At 47.9% G+C, this 19,920-nt stretch overlaps 1 protein-coding gene across 4 annotated transcripts; it reads left to right on the top strand.

The window, feature by feature from the left end:
- The first annotated feature begins 298 nt into the window (after window positions 1-298).
- On the top strand, window positions 299-17,682 carry VGLL2 (vestigial like family member 2). Of its 4 annotated transcripts, none has more exons than XM_077926062.1 (5): window positions 299-593; window positions 5,729-6,038; window positions 14,444-14,950; window positions 15,838-15,874; window positions 16,689-17,682. In XM_077926062.1, exons 1-4 carry the CDS (start codon window positions 513-515, stop codon window positions 15,870-15,872), a joined length of 933 nt encoding a protein of 310 aa, XP_077782188.1. In that variant the 5' UTR covers window positions 299-512; the 3' UTR covers window positions 15,873-15,874; window positions 16,689-17,682. The 4 variants fall into 4 exon arrangements, with proteins under 4 accessions (XP_077782188.1, XP_077782187.1, XP_028579090.1 ...); XM_077926061.1 differs by having other exon boundaries at window positions 16,530-17,682; XM_028723257.2 differs by lacking the exon at window positions 15,838-15,874 and having other exon boundaries at window positions 16,530-17,682.
- The last annotated feature ends 2,238 nt before the right edge of the window (window positions 17,683-19,920 follow it).

Below are 19,920 nucleotides of genomic sequence, written 5' to 3'. Positions count from 1 at the left end.
GCCTATATTACCTGCTTGCCTGCAGCCTCCCCTGGGTTCCCCCCACCGCACACACAATGCAAAGCACGTGCACGGGGGGGCGGGATCTACCGTCGCTCTGGCGATGGGCTCCGAACCCCCCACCCCCGGCACAGGAAAAGGCGCGACGTCTGTCCCGGCAGCGGCGGCGGCGGCTCGAGGGAGGCCTGTCACAGAGCAACCGGGCAGAGGGGCGCGCGTGCGCGCTGGGCGCTTTCCCATTGGCCCGCGGCCGCCCCGCCCCCGCCTGACGCCCAGCGTGCGGTTTAAATACTTCCCGGCTGGCGCCCGCCGCGCCTGTTCCTCGTGGGCGCGTGGACTGGCGCTGCGCTGGCTGACAGCGGCGGGGCCGGGCCAGGCTCCCTTCCTCCCGCGAGCTTCCTTCCCCGCCCCTTCCTTGCTCGAGGGGCGGGCGGCCCGATCGGAAAAACCCCCTATGCAGCCGCCGGGCCAGAACTGACGCTCCGCTGCCGGAGTCGCGGCTGCCTTTCGCCATGAGCTGCCTGGATGTGATGTACCAAGTCTATGGTCCTCCCCAGCCGTACTTCGCAGCCGCCTATAGCCCTTACCACCAGGTAAGTTGCCGGGGCGGAGGGGGGGTGGGGGAGGCGGGGAAGCCCCGGGCACCGTCGAGGAGGTGCCATGGCCTGGCATATACTCTGGCATGGCTCAGTTGGTAGAGCATGAGACTCTTAATCTCAGGCTCGTGAGTTCGAGCCCCACATTGGCCGAAAGATTTCTGCATTGCAGGGGCTGGACTAGATGATCCTGGGGGTCCCCTCCAGTTCTATAATTCTAGCTCGAGCTTGGCACAATAATGCGTCGCGGGTGACTTATGAGCTCAGCCGGAGGGATGGGGGGGGGGGAGGTGAAGGGAATCCTGGGGCTCAACTTCTTGTATCGCTCCATTTCCCGCCCCACTCGTATTCCCTGGATGAATAATAGAATTGTAGAGTTGAGAGTCTCAATGGAGCGCCAGGGTCATCTAGTCCAACCCCTTGCAGTGCAGGAATCTCAGTTTAGGTCATACATGACAGGTGGCCATCCAACCTCTGCTTAAAGCCTTTCCAATGAAGGAGAATCCACCACCTCTCGTGGCAGCCCGTTCCACTGTCGAACAGCTCTTACCGTCAGAAAATTCTTGGGCTGAAACGCAAATGGACCGCGGTCCCCTCGACTTCTGGGGGAATTGAATTAGCAAATGGTTCCGTTTTAGTCAGGCTTGTGGTGATTTTATTTTGGTTTTCTTTGCCAACGTGTTCATGTTCGGAATAGGAAGTGCTCTCGAGATGGCGGGTGGGGATGTTTCGCAGCGAGCTCAGCCTGCCCGCCAATTGGAATTAAAACTATATTACCCATGGACACCAAAGGTATTTAAACTTGTTTTCAGGAATGGGAGAACGACTGTAATGGTTAGAAGTGTTAATGAGATTGTAACAGGAGTTGGAACAATAGTTCATTCACTAATTCCAGAGGTGGCTTTTGGAATTCCATTTTTACCTCGTTCTTCGCAGCCGTATGTGCAGTAACGCTGGCCTTCCTTGCGAGGATGTCGTAAGCTAACAGCGTGGATTGCTTTGGACTCGGAATACGTTGTATAAATGCAAACTATCCCAAATGATTATTTTATTTTTAGAAACCTGTGAGAATCGCTTCCTGCAATTTCGTTCTCTCTGGCCATTGCAATTTTCAGTGAGCTTTTATCTTTTTTTCGGTTAATTTCCTAAGCTAAGCAGGCGGGACGCGTTCTGCAGCTTTTTGTAAGAAAGTTCAGAACTCTGGACTCGGAAGTAGCAAAATGTTTCAGCCCTGTTCGTTTGCATGCAAAAGGCGCGGCGATAAATCCGAGACCGGCGCCTTCACTTGCCCCTCGGTTCGTTGTTGCAAATAAGAGAAGCAATTAGTTTTCATTTCCGTCGCTAGAGCAACCTTCCTTGAATCAAGGAAATCTGAATTGTATTGCGTCGGTAGCTAACGTGCCTCTTTAACAAATGTGAGTGGATTGTTGTTTTGGGGGTTTTTTGTTTGTTTTGCTAGAAATAAATTCTGGTTCTTGAAGAGTTCAGATAAAAATAAGATATCATTAAGTGAAAAAAACCTGACAAAATGCGGAAATATTGCCTTCCATTTAAAGCCGTCTTGGACAGCAAAAGAAATTCAAAATTGTTTCATTGTGTCTGGCGGAATAGAAATTCAGTTTGCAAGGAAAACTGAAACTCAGCATTAAAGGAAGAGATAGCAGGCGACATTGAGTCCGACACTCTTTCTGTATTTCATGACCGTCTTAAACGGAACAGGCCCAACAATCCTAGCCGTTTGCTTCCAAGTACTGTAAATGTGGTTGATAACGGCAAGTTAGGCTCTGCAGGACGCAGCCGGCGGCTAAGTCAATTTAGTTCACTTTGAAATCCTTAGGAACGTCTGCCCCGTCGATTCAGGTTCCGCCATAAAACGAATGAATGTCAGGTAATAGTTCCACGAGTTGCTTCCTTCCTTCCGAGATAACGTCCCAAGCGTAGCCCTCGCTATTCTTTCCTCTTCCCACCGATGTATGGAGAATAATGCTTGTAATTCTTAATTTGTCAGGCTCCTTCTCGGATAGTTCTGCAAGGCCGGTCAGAATAGGGTCCCTTGAGAAAGGACCCAGTTCCCTATGCCGACTCCGTGCTGTGGCGGCACCTGGCTTCTGAAGCACCTTGATTATTAGTAGGATTTGGAGATCGCGGTACCTAATTTTCTTTCCCCGAGACTGTATTAAAAATGGGACATTTCTGATGACCCGTCTGGGGAGACGGACAGGAGTGACTTGTCCAAGCCGATGCGCCTGATGCTTTGCCACAGTAACGAAGCAAAGAGAAGGAAAGCTTCCTGCCCCGAGGACCTTACAATTGTGCATTCCAGGCGAGGAGGTGCAGCTCGAGGAAATGGGAAGGTCACTCAGCAGGGGAAGAGTCCCGTTTGGTTTGTCAGTCTTTCGGCAGAGTGAGAAGCGGGAGATGCCGCTCTCAGGGCCCTCCGTGGTGGTGAAAATGGAGCGAATGAAAAATAATTTGCTGGGCTTTCTGGGTGCCGGTCCCTCCCTCCAATATCTGCTGCTTGGAGTGGGAGGCCGGTCAGCGCAGGGATTGAGGCAGGCGTGGGTCAGAATACGCTCCCAAATCGCTCCAGCATAAGGAGAGTCCTTCTGGATCAGGCCCACCGCGCTATGTCGCACCGTGCCCAACCAGATCCTCTGGGAAGGCCCCAAGCAGACCAGGAGGGCAAGAGTCCTTCCCTCCTCCTGCTGTCCCGTCCCCCCCAAAACTCGTATTATTCGCAGGCAGAACAGACCTCTGGCCGTGCAAGTAGCCCTTGTGGCCAGTAGCCACTGACTGACGGCTCCGCGAATGCATTTATCGCCCTTTTAAAGCCGCTCTGCCCCTGAGATGGCCACGTCGTAGCATAATTAAATCGCAGAAATCTAGAGAGCGGCGAGCCTGGCTGCTTTGCCTCCCGCCCCCTCCAACGTCTTCTTACTCTCCCTCCAGGACTTTTGCGCTGTGTCCGAATCCAATTATTCATTTTGCATTTTGATGGCCCTTGACGGAGGCGGCGGCAACAGCAGCAGCAGCAGCTGCAGACACGCTAGCCGCGGCAAAGCAAACGTGGAGAACATTTAGCAGGCCTTAGAGATCTCTCTCTCTCTCTCAAAGAACCCAGTGAAAAATAATCTGGTCCCGTCGGAAATGCCTCTCTCTCTCTCTCTCTCTCTCTCTCTCTCTCTCTCTCTCCCCCCCCCCCCCGTGCCAAGCGGGCGCTGTTCTTCCCAAACCGAGTTCGAGTCCTGGCAGTTGCTTTCCCGCCGCCTCTTGATCCTACTAGCACTAAGCTCAGAAAATAGTCTTCCCAGTGTAGAGACCACATGTTTAAAACAACATCTTCCTCGCGCCCACTTCGTGGGACTCGCCGTTTCTCGGGCTTTTAGTTTTCCTTCATTTGGTTTTGAAAAGGTTGACGCTCCAGGGACCCTTCACTAAGAGTAATTTCACGCGAATAACCAGGTTCAGGGCGATCTCTGGCCTGCCATTCCGGTCTCTTAGAATCAACAGGGCTTTTTGCTGTTGGCATAGTTTTATTTTGTTTAAGAAACCAAAGTACACGAACATCTTCTCGATTTCGATCCGCATTGTGTCCCATTCAGACATTGTTAAAGCGCAGCGCTTTCATGCGCGAGGTAGTTTGTGGTGGTTGTTTTTTATTTTACGATTCCTCCTGGTGTTTTCCCTTGAATTTGGACACTTGGTGTCCCCTCTTATCTTTAAGAAGGAATGGGATTCTCCGCCTGCTCCAGCTGCCTCGGGCTAGCTTGGAAGCGGGATGCCGCGGACGTCTTCTCTCCTGCCTGCGGACGTCGGCCGTTGCCTGGTCCATTCCCCCCCCCCCCCGGTCTTGCTTTTGTTTCCCCGCTCCTCTTGCAAAATACGGGTCGGAGCGAGCAGGAGCGGTGCCTTCGCTTCTGTCCGGCCCGCGCGGCTGCTTTCCGAGGGCCTTTATCAGCGGCGCGTCGGCCTCCGCTAGCCAGGCACGTCGCCAAATTTTCCGCCGGCGCTGCGTGCTGCGAGCGAAGCGCGCTAGCCAAACAGAGAAACCCGGAGCGCGTTGCTTCTTGCTTCTCTCCGCTGGCCGCAGCCCTCCAAGCCCAGGGAACTGGGTCAGTTTGCTTCGATTCAAAGTGTACGCTTTGAGTAGGAAGAGAGAGCTTTTTCCCTCCAGAGAAAGGGACGGGGCAGCTTGCTGCGATCCAGCAGCTCCTTCAGCCAGAACCGTTGGAGCAAAGCCCTTCCAAGTTCTCCTGCCTGAAAGGTTTGTGGATCGGGAGATTGTAAAACCTGACTGAGGCGCAAACCACAGTGTCCCAAATCTGCCCACTGATGAAAGGCAAAGCTTGCCTTCGCAGGAATCCGTGCTTTTCAGTGTTGTGTTCACATGTCTAGGATAACAATAAATCATACCACCAGTCATTGATCAAAGTGCTAAATTGTATTTGTTTGTTTGTTATGGCGTGCATGGTTCTCTCTTTCTCAGTACAGTGGTACCTCAGGTTACATACACTTCAGGTTACAGACTCCGCTAACCCAGAAATAGTACCTCGGGTTAAGAACTTCAGGATGAGAACAGAAATTGTGCTCTGGAGGTGCGGCAGCAGCAGGAGGCCCCATTAGCTAAAGTGGTGCTTCAGGTTAAGAACAGTTTCAGGTTAAGAATGGACCTCCGGAACGAATTAAGTACTTAACTTGAGGTACCCCTGTATTCTTCTCCCAACAACCCTGTGAGGTAGATTAGCAGCTAAGGGACTGTGACTGGCTCAGGGAGCTTCATGGCTGAGTGGAGATTTGAGTCCTGGTTTCTCAAGTCCTAGTCCAACCCTCTAAGCACTACACCACACTGGCTCTGAATTTCATTACACACACTTTTTAAAGTTATGTATGTCTATCGGTCCACCAGTCCAATGTATGCATGCTTTCCTCCTCCAGACCTCATTCCCTGTAGAAAAGACTGGGGATTGTTGCATTTCGTTTATTTATACACAAAAACTGGAGTTGAGAGGCAGAACTTTCCTGCTGCCTCATTGCCCTCGAAATGCAACTGTTTGGCAGGGGAGCTATTGGCACATTTCCGATGGGCAGACATGTGTGCACGGACCTTGATTGCCTTTTGCTCTCTTCCACAGAAACTAGCCTTTTACTCGAAGATGCAGGAAGCCGCGGAGAGTGCCAGCACAAGCGGCAGCAGTGCCAGCAGCTCCTTCTCCAGCCACACTGCCTCTGCCAGCATCAAAGAGGAAGAGTGCAGCCCGGAGAAAGAGCGCCCCCCGGAGGCCGAAGTCATCAATTCCAGATGTGTCTTGTTCACCTATTTCCAAGGGGACATCAGTGCTGTGGTGGACGAGCACTTCAGCCGAGCCCTCAGCCAGCCCAGCAGCTACTCGCCCAGCAGCTCCAGCACGAAGGCTGCCATGAGGAGCTCCAGCTCTTGGAGGGGTGAGCTGATAAGCCTCTTGGCCCTGCAGGACCCTTGCTGCCTGGTCTGTCTGCGCCCGCACTAGGAAACTCTTTGAATCTGGCTTAACTACTGGTGCCTTCCCAGCAGGGAACTAGGCAGCTAGGGAGAATTAGCACACAATGTTGTGCCACTATAGCCGTAAGGTGTGGTAGCTGTTGTTGAAAGCCAGGCAGCTCAGGGAGCAGCAGTGACCTGGATAGAGACTTTGAATGGGATCTAATGCTTTGAAGCAAGGGGCATTTGGTACAACCTAGGTGTGCTGCTCACCTGTGAATAGATGTGTTCAGCATAACCCACAGAGTTCTATGTCTGCAGTGGGGAAAGTGTGGAGTGGCTGGGGCAGAATTATATCGCATGTGTGCAAACATAATGGCTGACACATTTTCTCCAGGGATATCTGTTTATAATCACCTATAAATTAGGAAGGAAGCCAAGACAATAAAGATTGTGTACACAGTACCAGCTTAAAACACAGCTAGGTCCTTCTTTTCCCCAATCTGGATCAAAGCTGGGGCTTTTTGAGGGGGGAAGAGATGCATCAAAACAATGTACTTCATAAGCAATGGCAGGATATATATGGCTAATATCGTGGGTATACCACTTTCCAAACTAGGAGTGGGAACACACTGGATGCATAGTAAACAGAAGTGTGTACACAGCCTAAGACTATATCATTGATTTGGCCTTATGTGACTTAGTCCCAGGATAAGGGTACATAGGATCACAGCTTTAATGGTCTGTAGTAGCTACTCCGATAAATGAATCCAGGAATAATCGTATTCACCAAAGCTGTAATCCTGTAGGCTCACTTGGGAGTTAGTGACACATAAATTGCATTCAACTCAATGGGCCTTATTTATGAATAAAGGGCAGCCTGCAAGAATCCACAAACAAACTTTAATTGGAAGCAATGAGGGCATATATTTCATCTTTTGTGCCTTGCTTCCAAAACAGTGGGGGAAGGAAGCAATGAGCCACAAAAACATTATTATCAGATTCCCAACACTAGATGCATTGAATGCTCTGAGTAAAGGACATGGGCCAGGTCAGATTAGGCTCTTCTAAACCCTATTGATCTTAATAGAACAGTTAAGTGTGTGAAACCTATATGAAGCCTCCATATACAGACACAGTATATCACTGAAACTATTTGTGGGGGGGACAGGGGACTCTTTGCCTTCTTGCTCTGCTCTAGCAAGCATCTGGTCAGCCACTGTGTGAAGAGAGATGCTGAACGAGAAGGCTGTGTTTGATCCTGCAGGGCACTTCTGTATTTGGTAAAAATACAAAGTGGCAAAACCAGCTGCTTCCCTGGCCATGGGGGTCAATGGAAGTTGGAGGACCAGGTACCTATAGCTTATATCTGCTGGAGTACCCTCATCTATACATCTCTTAAAGGCACAGGAGCCCCATGTTCTGTGCTGTTTGACAGTGCAACCCTACTCAGAAGGAAGCCCCACTGAGTTCAGTGAGGTTTACTTCCTGGATTACAGCCTAAATCTTTTCTACTGCAAAAGGTGGGTTGTGTATGATGTGTTTTGAATTGTCCTGTAGGTCCATGAACTTCTATGCATGTGAATAAAAGGGAATTCTATTATAGAATTCTATTCTATATAGAAGAGAATATAGGAGAGGTAGAACTTTTAAAGAAAAACAGGCCAGGGGTGCATCCACACTGGAATTTGTTTTGGGATGGGTTCTCTCCCTGCATGCAATTTTTTCCGAAGTTGCCATGTCACCTTTGACATGCCAGTCCATGCTTTATTCAATTGAATCTAGATCTAACCTTTCCATTTGCCTTTGAGTATTTTTTTATTTTTTTATTTTAAAAAAACGCTGGTTGCCAGCATCCCATTTATCTCAATAACCTGCTTGCAAACTAAACCCTGTCTGGCAGTGCAACGGTAGCTAGCAGAGCACCTGTTTTGCCTGCAGAAGGTCAAATCCCCAGGTCGGGCTGCAAATGTCCCTCGTCTGAATTGAGAGTCTCTCCCAATCATTGTGGACGATTCTGATCTAGCTGGACCAAAACTTCGGCTCAATCCAAGGCAGCTGCCTGTGAAAGGTGATGTTTCTCTTACTAAATTCTCCAAGCTGATACATTTCTGCTCACGCATATTGGATCAAAAAGTGTGTAGTTTTGAAAGCACAAGTTTAATCCAGTTTAAAATTTTAACATTACCTCTTTATACATTTGCAATGTTCCACTTTCTGGAATTTACAGGGCTAAACTTGTCACAGGGAGGGGAGAAATGAATTTACCCCCTTTCCTGCCAAACTCCAAAAATCCCTGACGAGGGGAACTCAGCTGCCGGAATTTCAGAAAGACAAAACAAATGGCCCAGTAAGGTCTCCCTGGAGCAGCTGCCGGGCCGACAAGGGCCGAGGGCTGCCCTGCCCTTTGTGGCCCCCAAGAGGCCGTTGTCAAGAAAATCTCGGCAGCCCCTCGGGGAGCGCAACTGAGGGAAGGGAGAAACAAGCTGGGGCGTCTGCTCCCGGGCGAGCGAGACCAGCATGCCGGAGGCTTGGGCCGCGCCAGCGCCGTGAGCCGCCGCTTGAGCTGCAGCAATTAGCAGCGGATTCCGTTTCTCTTTCGGCGGCGAAAAGCGGCGCTTGTTAATTCCTGCATATCAAGCAGCTGTTAAAGGAACAGGGGCAGGAGAAGGATGGTGATTTTGGGGTTATTGGGTTTTTAAAAAACAACCTGAACACGAGAAAACAAGACTTCTTGCAGGAGGACACGCGGCTGGATTGTTTTCTAACAATTTACATACAGATCAGTAACATTATTACAACAATACAGTATATTTATTTATACAGTACCCCGTATTTTCCTCTGACCAGGGACTCAAGACAGTTTACAGATAAAAATAAGAACAGTTCAAAACATGGGGAGGGGACACCAAGTATTAAAAAACACACCAATTAAACATTGATATAATTGAGAGAGAGCTTGCAAAACTATCTATTTTCACCCTGGAAGCAGCTCGTCTGAACTCCATGGGCGTTTACTTCCAGGCAGAGAGATCACAGGATCGTAGTACCAACTTTTCCTTTTAAAAAAGGGTTCTTCCATGGGACTGGTTAATTTCGGGATTAATATTCTTCACTCTAAAGAGCGATCGGGAGGCGACAGGTCGTAGCAAGAGACTGTCCCCTTTGACCAACAGACACCCCGGCCCCGTAATGGCCGCCGACATGGGGCAGGGGACATAGGGCGCGGGAAAACGCATGGAGGCAAATAGGGAAGAGCGTCTTAATTCAATGGGGAAAGGAAACGAATCCGGCAACGCAGAAGGCGAGGGAGAGGCCGGATGGGGAGAGAGGCTGGGGTTTTCCAGGTGCGCAAATCGCACATTTAAGAACGGGGTTTTCTTTCCACGGCTCTAAGAAACGAAAAATCCAATCTGCCCGATAAAGGCAAAGGAAAAGCCCCCAAACAACACTTTTGAGAGGAAACTCAATGGGATGCAATACCATTTACTTCTGAATAAAAAGACGTGGGATGCAAAACGAAGCTGCCTCATCTCCAAACCTGTTAGGCTACTTGGAGAGAGCAAATATTTTTTTTGTCCCCCAAATATTACTTAATGCTTTTTAAGTCCTGGTTCCTGGCGTTGTAGAAATAAGGCGACCCTGAAGCAAAAAATATAGAAAGTAAGTGATTTTAAATAGTTGTAGGAATGCTTTTGCAGCAACGGGTGTTCCTGTCTGGAATCCTCTGGAATTATGGCACGTAGCTTACCGGAGGAGAAATCCCATCGAATTCGCAGACTCTGGAGTAAATGCAAGTGTAGAATTGCACGGGCTAACGGCACAATTATGTGTACTTTCACTCTGAAGGAATTGTTCAGCAATAAAAGGTACCCCATAAAATGTGCGCTTAAGACAGCCCCCGTAAATTCAAGTACTTAACAAGCCGGAGTCACAGACTGGGAGTCTCATTCCCTCTCCATTCGATTCCAAGGTGTTTGGTTTAATATGGATAATGGGGCCTCCCCTCGCCTTTTCCCACCTTTTTGGCTTTTTTGGCTAGGCCGGATGATGCCAAGCAACGACTTCTGGGAGAGAGAGAAAAAGTTGGATTTTAGACCACGCATTCACTCTCGATTCATGGCTCTTGCTGGGTTTTTAATCATTTTTATAAGCGGACAGGGTAATGAACAGTAATAACTAATTGCTATCTTAGTTATTACTAATTAGTGTGATAACTAATTGCTTTCTTTTTAGAAAGAGGCAAATCTTTAAAATTGGCAATTAATTCTCAACTACCATCACCTTTTTTCTTTTTCTTTTCTTTTAAAAAAATGGTGCCTGTATTCTGAAATACTGCACCGCAGTATATGGCATTTTGTAGTGAAGAAAGAGATGGCTGGGGTATTTCTGGATACACTGGGTGATGCTCTCTAAAAATCAATACGGAGTATGACATCATGGGCGTAGCCTAGGGGGGGCAGCTACACCCCAATCAATACAAACCTGAAGTTCTGCCCCCCGTAACAAAAGCCTGCCCCCCTAACAAAAATCTTGGCTACGTCCATGTATGACACACTTGGATATCAAAGCACAGTCACAGCAGCCAGGAAACAAGCTACTGAAAAGGAGAAATCTCGAAATTCAGCAATATTTGTCTAAACGCGGACATCACCATTCCAGAGATGTTTTCGCAGAAGTCCCAAAGTCAGGCCGCAGCCCCATACCTGGGAGCGACCCTCACTGAATTACTTCCGAGTAGCCATTCTTTGCAGACATCACTTTCTCGAAGTAAACATGCTTCCACTGGGTTCCAACTTCTGTTTCCCCGGCTAGTTAGAATCATGAAGGCGCTGTAGAGTTGGAAGGGGCCACGAGGGTCATCTAATCCACCCCCTGCAATGTATGACTCTTTTGCCCAACGTGGGGCTCGAACCCACGATCCCGAGACCCTCATGCTCCCACCCCACTTTGCTCGAGGGTTTTCCAGATCGGAAGTGCAAATTCGCTTCTTTAGTGCGCTTCTGCATCGCCCTTCAGCAATGCGCAAAAACTGGGGCAGAAATCGCCCTTGGAAAACTTGCAAAATCTCGAACCTTAGCCTTATGGGGAGCAGCGGTGCGGTCAAGGGCAAGACTTCGGGGCAGAGATCCAGCAAGGGGTCCCGGTCAGCGGGATGAGCAGACGGGTCCGCGGACGCAGCAGGTCTGCTTTCCCCACTTTGGGAAGTAAGTTTAGCGAAGTGATAGACAGGTTACCCTCTGGAAGAGCTCCACCGCCATTAAGTCCAGCTTGGGTCCCATGCTGTTGCTGGACTACAACTCCCATCATCCCTAGTTAGAAGGACCGGTGGCCAAGGGATGATGGGAGTTGTAGTCCAGCACCACCTGGGAACCCGATCGCAGGGACAGCTTAATCCTTTCCGCTCGGCCCCGATCCCCACTCAAATGCCTCCTGGCGACTTGAAGGGCTGACAGAGAGAAAGGAGTCCATGGCAGACTCTGTGACTCTAAAGGGAGCTTCCGTGGGACCGCAGCAGCCCTCCAAAATCAGGGGCTTACAGGACGCAGCGTGTCACCTCGGCCCCAGACACTCATAATTCTGCTTGAAGCCAGCAGTTAAGGGACACGATCCGATGTACGTTTTTTCTTAAAGAAGTTCCGCGACTTTCCCGCGTACTCGAATATTTTGCAGGGTAGCCCTGGTAGGAAAGCACTTGCTCTGATCAGCGATTGCTTTGGTCGCGATTTGAACGCCCGAGGAGCCACTAAGGGTTGTTTTGGATACACACAGGATGCCGTTGTCTCGAGCTGCAGCCTGATCTTAGCCATGCTTCTTCAGAAACATTTCCACGGGGCTTGCTTCCGAGGAAGCGCGCGCAGGATTGCAGGCGCAAAGCGTCTTCCCGCCCTGTTTACAAATAAAATAGATGAGAACCATGCCTCTAATGAAGCATATGTAGTTAAGCTGCAAGGGTATTATTTGAGAGAAATCTGCAAGCTCCCTCATGACCTTACTGTGAATGCAGATCTTCCATGTTGAGACTTGATCATGAGAAATCTAAACCCCCGCTTACTCTCGTAGCTCTCAAGGTGTCCTTGGTTAAAGCCAGCGGTTATCCTGCAACCTGATGGGATCCTTGTGGTTGCTGCATGAGATGCGCGCGCCCCTCCCCCCCCCCAATGGTATACTTAACACATAAAAAAAAAGTGTGTGTAGAGTGTACTATGGGATTTTGTGAGAATAATCCCAAGGATAATGTCTTGAGATCAGATGTTGTTAGGGTTCTGTATCTGCCTCAAGGTTCATCGACAGCTGAGATTGTCTGTTGCTCCGTGGGAATCAAATTGCTTATGAGCTCTTGAGAATCATGGGTTGCTCACGGTGTGGATCTCTTCTGGAATCAAGGGTTCAGTGCACTCTCTCTAAAAAGATTCACCAGGGTGGAGTTAAGTTTCTGGAGGACTAGAGACATTTTTATTTTATTTTTTGAAAGATGCCAATAATACTTTTTAGTTAGGAAAGTGCAAAATATATTTCCTTTTGACACAAGACACCAAACAACTCATCTGTGCTCATGTCATATTATTCAACCAATCTTCTTAATGCCGGACAGAATACAAAAGTAAACTCATGTTACAATTCAGCCAATTTCAATAAAGATATATACATAGATGTAAAGGATGGAGTTAAGTAACAATGGAACATAAAAAGCAAGCTATGATCATTCCATTTCAGTTCTGAATGAATTGCCTCAGAAAATGGGATGTATCCATCCTCAGTCCTAATCACTGTAGACCCATTGAGATCAATGGACATGATGACTAACTTAAATCAATAGATTGTCAGCTTGCGTCTTGCATTTCACTGCAATTTAATGCCAAACTTTACTCTCCCTGTCCCTTTACTCCTATGTGTATCTGCCAAATAGAACTGCATTTCATGTACCTGACAACATGCACTAAGATCCACACAAACTTTTGCCATAATAAATTGGTTAGTTTTTAACATGCTTCTAGGGTCTTGGTTGGACATTCTAGCCAATGTGGATTTTAATGCTTATTTTGTATTTTGACATAGGCTTTACATGATGCAAGGGTAAAAATCAACATTAGGGTTCCTTCTAATCTTAAGACTTTCAATCGCATACCAGCAAATTCAGGTTGTGCAATTAAAGCTGATTCTGAGTTTTGTGAAACAAACCCACTTCCCCACCAATATCTGACTTTTTACACTAAGGAAATGGGCAGGGAAATGCACTCTGTGAGATAACAGTGGCTTGATGCAACATCATCCAATCTCACCACAGAAAAGTCAAGGCGAATGCTCATCAAGCAGCTGATGTGGCCTAATCTCTCCACAAACAAATCAGGTTGAATGCTGGTTAATCAGGTCATCTGGAAGCTCATCCAGACTTCTTTTTGTGCCACGTTTCTAGACACAGGTCCATGCTTTAAAGCTTCTTGTCCCTCCCCAGCGCTTTCCCCACAAAAACATGTTCTTTCCTGCTGAATTGGACCAAACAACAATCCACAGAAAACCTGAATTGCTGTTTGTCCCAATTCAGCATTAAAGAGCAGGTTCCCCCAAGGTAAGTAGTGGGAGGAGGGAGCGCTTGAACACAGAGCTTTAAAATGAGGACCTGTTCCTAGAAAGTGTGGAGCAAAAGGATGAGTGTGGATGAGCCCTTAGTCATGGTTAAGGTAAAGGTAAAGGTACCCCTGCCCGTACAGGCCAGTCTTGACAGACTCTGGGGTTGTGCGCCCATCTCACTTAAGAGGCCAGGGGCCAGCGCTGTCCGGAGACACTTCCGGGTCACGTGGCCAGCGTGACAAAGCTGCATCTGGCAAGCCAGCGCAGCACACGGAAACGCCGTTTACCTTCCCGCCAGTAAGCAGTCCCTATTTATCTACTTGCACCTGGGGGTGCTTTCAAACTGCTAAGTTGGCAGGCGCTGGGACCGAGCAACGGGAGCGCACCCCGCCGCGGGGATTCGAACCGCCGACCTTTCGATCGGCAAGCCCTAGGCGCTGAGGCTTTTACCCACAGCGCCACCCGCGTCCCTCTAGTCATGGTTACAGCTGACCAATTGAAATTGCCTATTAAAAGCATCACTGGTAAAAATGGCATTGGCCTTTATAATTCAAGGGACTCTTTTTTGGGGAGAGCACCCTTCTATTCTTGATGTGAATCAGAAAAAGAGGTTGATGGCCAGGGTGAAAGTCCAGGAGAGGGGCTAATCTGAAGACCCTTTTGGCAAAACAATTTGCCTTGGAAAAAGGTTACAGGAAGGATGCTTATCTAGAAAGCACATGCATTATTAGTAGGAGTCCTTGTGGTTAACGGAATGGATGGACATCACACCTTTCTGATGCGGCTCTGATGTCCTTCTCCACCTTCCTTTGTTCAGATGGATCATTCCCCATGAGCCAACGCAGCTTCCCACCTTCCTTCTGGAACAGCACGTACCAGCCCTCTTCAGTGCCTGCGTCTCTGGGCAGCCCACTGTCAGCCACTGCCCACAGCGAACTGCCCTTTGCCACAGCGGACCCTTACTCTCCAGGCTCGCTGCACAGTCACCTCCACCAGGGGCCTCCGGAGCCCTGGCACCCTGCCCATCACCACCATCATCACCACCACCACCCTTACATTGGAACACAGAGCTCAGCCTACCCTCGACCCACCGCTGTGCACGAGGTCTACGGCCCTCACTTTGACCCTCGCTACGGCTCCCTGCTGGTGCCCGCCGCTTCTGTGCGCCCCCACCGCCTCACGCCCGCCTCAGTGCCCACGCCCGTCAGCCCTCCGTGCGAGCTGGGCAAGAGTGAGCCTGCCACTTCAGCGTGGACAACGCCAGCACCTTTCGCCAGTCCTGCAGGGGAAATGGCACAGAGTTTAGGCCTCAATGTGGACACAGGTAAGGCCTGGCAGGTGTAGCTTTCTGTTTCTGTCCACCCACCCTTTTCTCACATCCTGAATACTGTGTGTGTGTGTGTGTGTGTGTGTGTGTTCATCATCAGTAAGGTCCCCTTGCTCTACCCCAAATAAATGCAAATAGCAGAATAAACAGTAATAGAATACAACTCCTGCCCTCAGCCCTTCTCAGAGGTCCAGAGAGGCAGGGGCCGCTTCCAGCTTTTGAGGTCCTTAGCCATAATAAAAAAAATTAAATGGCGACACATGAAAACAAAGTAAGGCACCAAACAGAAACAGAGTGAGACATAAAACTGAGTTATTTATTTCTAAACTTAACAGGTGCTTTTCTTGCCTTTCTGCAAAAAATAATAATAATAAAAATGCTGTAATTATCAAGAAAAAAAATCTAGCTTTCGTACAATGATATTAAGTGTAGTGTATCCATGCAAACACTCTTGCCCCGTAGCTGAATGGTGATAGTTCTGTAGCTGCTTCAACACACCATAAATGGGCTCACTTGAAGCCACGGATACAGGCAAACTGAGAAAAACAGGTAATATGATTGTGATATTAGGAAACACACCGGAGAGCCCAAGTTCAAGTCTTCCTTGATGCAACTTATTCTTCAGCCCTCGGTGTCCACAAGTTATCCACAACTATCTTAGGGTGTATGTTCACAAAATGAACATAACCTTTCCTCAAGAAACTTTCAGTTTTTAACAAATTCTTGATAGAGAATATGTTTTCTTATTAGAGGAGATGTCTACTATGTGTTTTCCATGAAATACAGATATTACTATTTTAATTTTTAGTTTAGTGGGTATGCAAACTTAGGTAACATCTCTCTCTCTCTTTCTCTGTGTTTGTCTCTCTCTTTCCCTCTCTAAGGAAAGAATTCTGGATTCTACCGTTCAAAAGACTAAGGGTGAAACCAATTATCCCTGTAGGGGCCTAGTTGTAAATAAAACTGGTCACATCTCTTGTGAGTCTCTATTGCATTTATTCCCCAAGCAGGGATGACTCCAAGGGGTAGCAACAATGGATCCAGGTGCTCCCCCTCTAAATGTTTCCCACTTCCCCCTTTGCTCCCCTAATGTGTATTTTTATGGAGTTGCTCCTGTCCTTGAGCTCTGTAGTATAATTTCCTAAATTGTCACCATCCTCTTAATAAGCCTGTAGGGTGAGCTCTTTGTGTTTGTGAGGGCTCATCATGGCAACCCATTGTTAATGCCTAGTTTATAGTCAAGTCACCTCTCTGTTTAGAAAATGTTTGATTCAATTCCAAGTGCCCATTTTTACAGATGTGGAACGAAAGGTGAGGGACAGTGCCAAAACCAGATTTCCACCAGGATTCCCTAAATTCTCTTGTGAAGCTATCCATTTGAACTTGGGTTTTCCTTTTATTTCGAGAGTGCGTTGCTATGCTTTTAGATAGGTTACCTGCCCTTTCAAGAAAATGGTGGTGGTTGTCTTTCCCCACCCCTGCCCCATCCTTATATATTTATACTCCTCCCCCTTTTCTGTTTTGTTTTATTTCCATTTTCTCTTTCTCTTTCTCTCTCTCTTTTCTCTGTTCTCAGGTTTACAGCCTCAGGATAAAAGCAAGGACCTCTATTGGTTTTAGACCTGCCCTTCCACCTTTTCTTCTTCCCCTCTAGTCAGATCTCTGCCTAAGTAGGACTGGTGGTGACAGAGCTGAATCGAGTCGATTTGTAACAGCTTCTGATCTTGGTTTACAGCTCGCCGTTATTCCTTCTGTGGTGGATCCCTCCTGAGCTGAACTGCTGATTCTAAAGCGTTCCCAACCACCCCACAACTCCATCTTCTTTGTCCCCCTCCATCTTTCAGTATCTCGTGTCACATTTCAAGGACAAGAACACGGGCAATTCCGTGGGAGTTAAAAGCTGCTTAGACTTCAACTTTCAACCAACAGGACCTAAGATGATGATGGGGTGATGATGGGGTTTGGCACCCTCATCCATGAACAGTGGCCAGGCCATTCTAAAGAATCAAGATAAACAAAGAAGGACGTTGAAATTGCTGACTTTAGGAAGCAAAAAGTGTTTGCTGCCGGCACGATGGCATGGGCTTTTCTTTTTGACTGACATTTTTTAAAAAAACACACACCTCCACAGTCCTTTTTCAAAGCAGCATGAGAAGATATTCAGATGTTGTAAATGGGATTGTTGTCCTTTCCACTGTAGAAACAAAGAAAGGAATTCTAAACTCCTAGGCACGTTTGGGATTTTTTTTTTCATTTTTTTAATGGAGAGACCTTTCAGTCTTCAGCATGGTGATGAGTGGCAAGTGACTAGCACAGGCCACCTGCCCTCCCGGCTTACACAAATGCAGCTGTTCAAGAGACAACTGTTCAAATTCTAGAAACTTGACAACTAAGGTGGCACTTCTCCGAGTTTGGCACAACAATTGCATTGGATAATGCATCCATCCATATGTGTATATATAAGGTTTTTATACAAGGAACGTTTTATGATGAAAGAAGAGACCCTTCAAAAAAGAAAAGAAAAGAAAAGGCTCCACAAGTAACAACTGGAGAAAATTGGGGTGGGGGAGTAATTGGATAGACAAAGGGCCCCATTTAATATGAATGCTCACTGTATGTATCTTTCTAGTGGTCAGTGACTGGGTCTCTCTCTTCTCTTCTTTTTTGAAGGGACATATATGAGATGTTTATTTGTAGGAAAGTTGAATTAAAGATGTCTCCTTTCACCATCTGATTGTATGAGTTTTGCAAGCAAAACAGACTGGAGATTTGGTGTGCCCAGAACCTGGATGTGTTCAACAGTCAACATTCTCCATGTTCAACTGAGAAGAAACATCCCCGAGGTTCATGTTTTACAAGGGTTTTGTTGGTGGGGGTAATGTTAAAAATACAAGAGCCCCGCTGGATCAGATCAAAGGCTTATCTAGTCCAGCATCCTGTTTTTGCATAGTGGGCAAGCATAGAAAATCCAAGAGCAGGGCATGAGGGCAGTAGTGTTCTCCTGCTGTGGTCCAGAAACATTATTCTGCTGTCATGCAGGTATGCTGTCTCCAGTCCTAGATGTTGCCTATAGCTACTATGGTCAGTAGCCAGTGATATCCTTAACCTCCATGTTTTATTTGAAGCCAGCTAAAGTGGAGGTGCTTGACACACCCTGTCGCAGCAAATTCCACAATTTAACTATACAGTGTGTAAAAGAAGTATTTAAAGTGTCTGCTCTGAATTTTCAACTGATCAGTTTCCTTGGATGACCCCAGATACCTGGAGAGGAGAAAAGCATCACTCTCTCCACATCATGTGTAGTTTTGCAAACCTCTATCATGTCCTCTCTCACTCACCTTCCCCCCTCTAAGTTCAAATGCCCCAAAGATGGGAAACTGCCTTATACCACTTCAGGCCACTGGTCCATCTCACTCAATATTGTCTGTACACTGACCAGCAGCAGCTCTCCAGGGTTTCAGGCAGAAATCTTTCCCAAACTTACTTGGAAAAGGAGTTACGATATTGGCAGTTTTGATTCCTTTTCCAATGATCCTTAGCATGGAATTCAACCTTTTCACAGCTGTGACCCACAGGGTCAGCATTTCATTTGACTGTCTCCCACAATGCCAAGATCTCTTTCCTGGTCGGTCATCACCAGCTGAGCCCCCCCCCCCCCAGCAGTGTGTATGTAAAATTAGGATGGGGCCAATATCCATCACTTAAGCTGCAATCCTATACACACTTACCTGCTACTAGGTCACCCTGTACACAGTGGGACTTAACTTCAAGTAAAGATTTGCACAGCCAATATGTTTTGCTGGAGTGGGTCAAAATATTCACCCCAGGCAAGCGGTAAAACAAATAAATTCTGGGGCAGCTCGCTATGGTAGATGACAATGAAAAATTTCCAGCTGTTGTCTGTGCTTCCAAGCCCTAACCATATTTAGAAAGAAATGAGATTGGGCTACAAACTAAACAAATTTACTAAAGAGTAAAAGGTAAAGAACCCCTGGACAGTTAAGTCCAGTCAAAGGCGAGTACGGGGTTGTGGCGCTCATCTCACTTTCAGGCCGAGGGAGCCAGTGTTTGTCCACAGACAGCTTTCTGGGTCATGTGGCCGGCATGACTAAACCACTTCTGGTGCAATGGAACAATGTTACAGAAACAGGAGTGCATGGAAACACCGTTTACCTTCCTGCCACAGCAGTACCTATTTCTCTACTTGCACTGGCGTGCTTTTGAACTGCTAGGTTGGCAGGACCTGGGACAGAGCAACGGGAGCTCACTCCATTGCAGGGATTCAAACCGCTGACCTTCCAGTCAGCAAGCCCAAGAGGCTCAGTGGTTCAGACCACAGCGCCACCCGTGTCCCCACTGAAAACATGTGCTGGACTGCACTGTCAGTGGGCAAGATTCTGCCAAACCTATTCCACCAGCCTGCTTTCCGTCTGCAACATGTGTGGCTATCCCAGAGAGGCAGGGGTGCTGAGCTCTATTCTGGCTGGCTAGTTACTTTTGCATATTGCGTGTTACTCTTAGGATCAAAGGGGGTAGTGAACTTGGCAGGAGGAGGCTTACTTTTCTCCCCACGTTTGCATTCTCTTGTGAGGATGGAGGATGGCTTGACCTCTTAGCCTGCCAGTCACCCCCAGAGAATGGCCTTCCCCCTCTGCTCTCCCATCGCCTGTCTTCTCTCGCAAGGAGCAACAGCTGAGGGGAAGGTTGTGCTCCAGTTTGCTTCAGATCTTTCTACATCTAATTGTAAATGCTGCAGCTGTTCCAAGGTCAGTGTTTATAGCAGCACGTCTATATGGTGGCTTCTCATTAGAACAGAGGGCACTGCCAGCAATACAGAAAGGTCAGGAAAAGTTTCCCCCCCAGGCCACGAAAGTTTGGATCTTATCTTTAGCTTTCCCTTGGGGCTATAATTCAGCCAGATTTACGGACATGGAACAAGTCCTATCAAAATTGGGGGCAGCCCTGGT

Source organism: Podarcis muralis, chromosome 3, assembly GCF_964188315.1.
Source record: "Podarcis muralis chromosome 3, rPodMur119.hap1.1, whole genome shotgun sequence".
NCBI classification, from domain to species: Eukaryota; Metazoa; Chordata; class Lepidosauria; order Squamata; family Lacertidae; genus Podarcis; species Podarcis muralis.
This window is presented reverse-complemented; position numbering and strand designations above follow the sequence as displayed.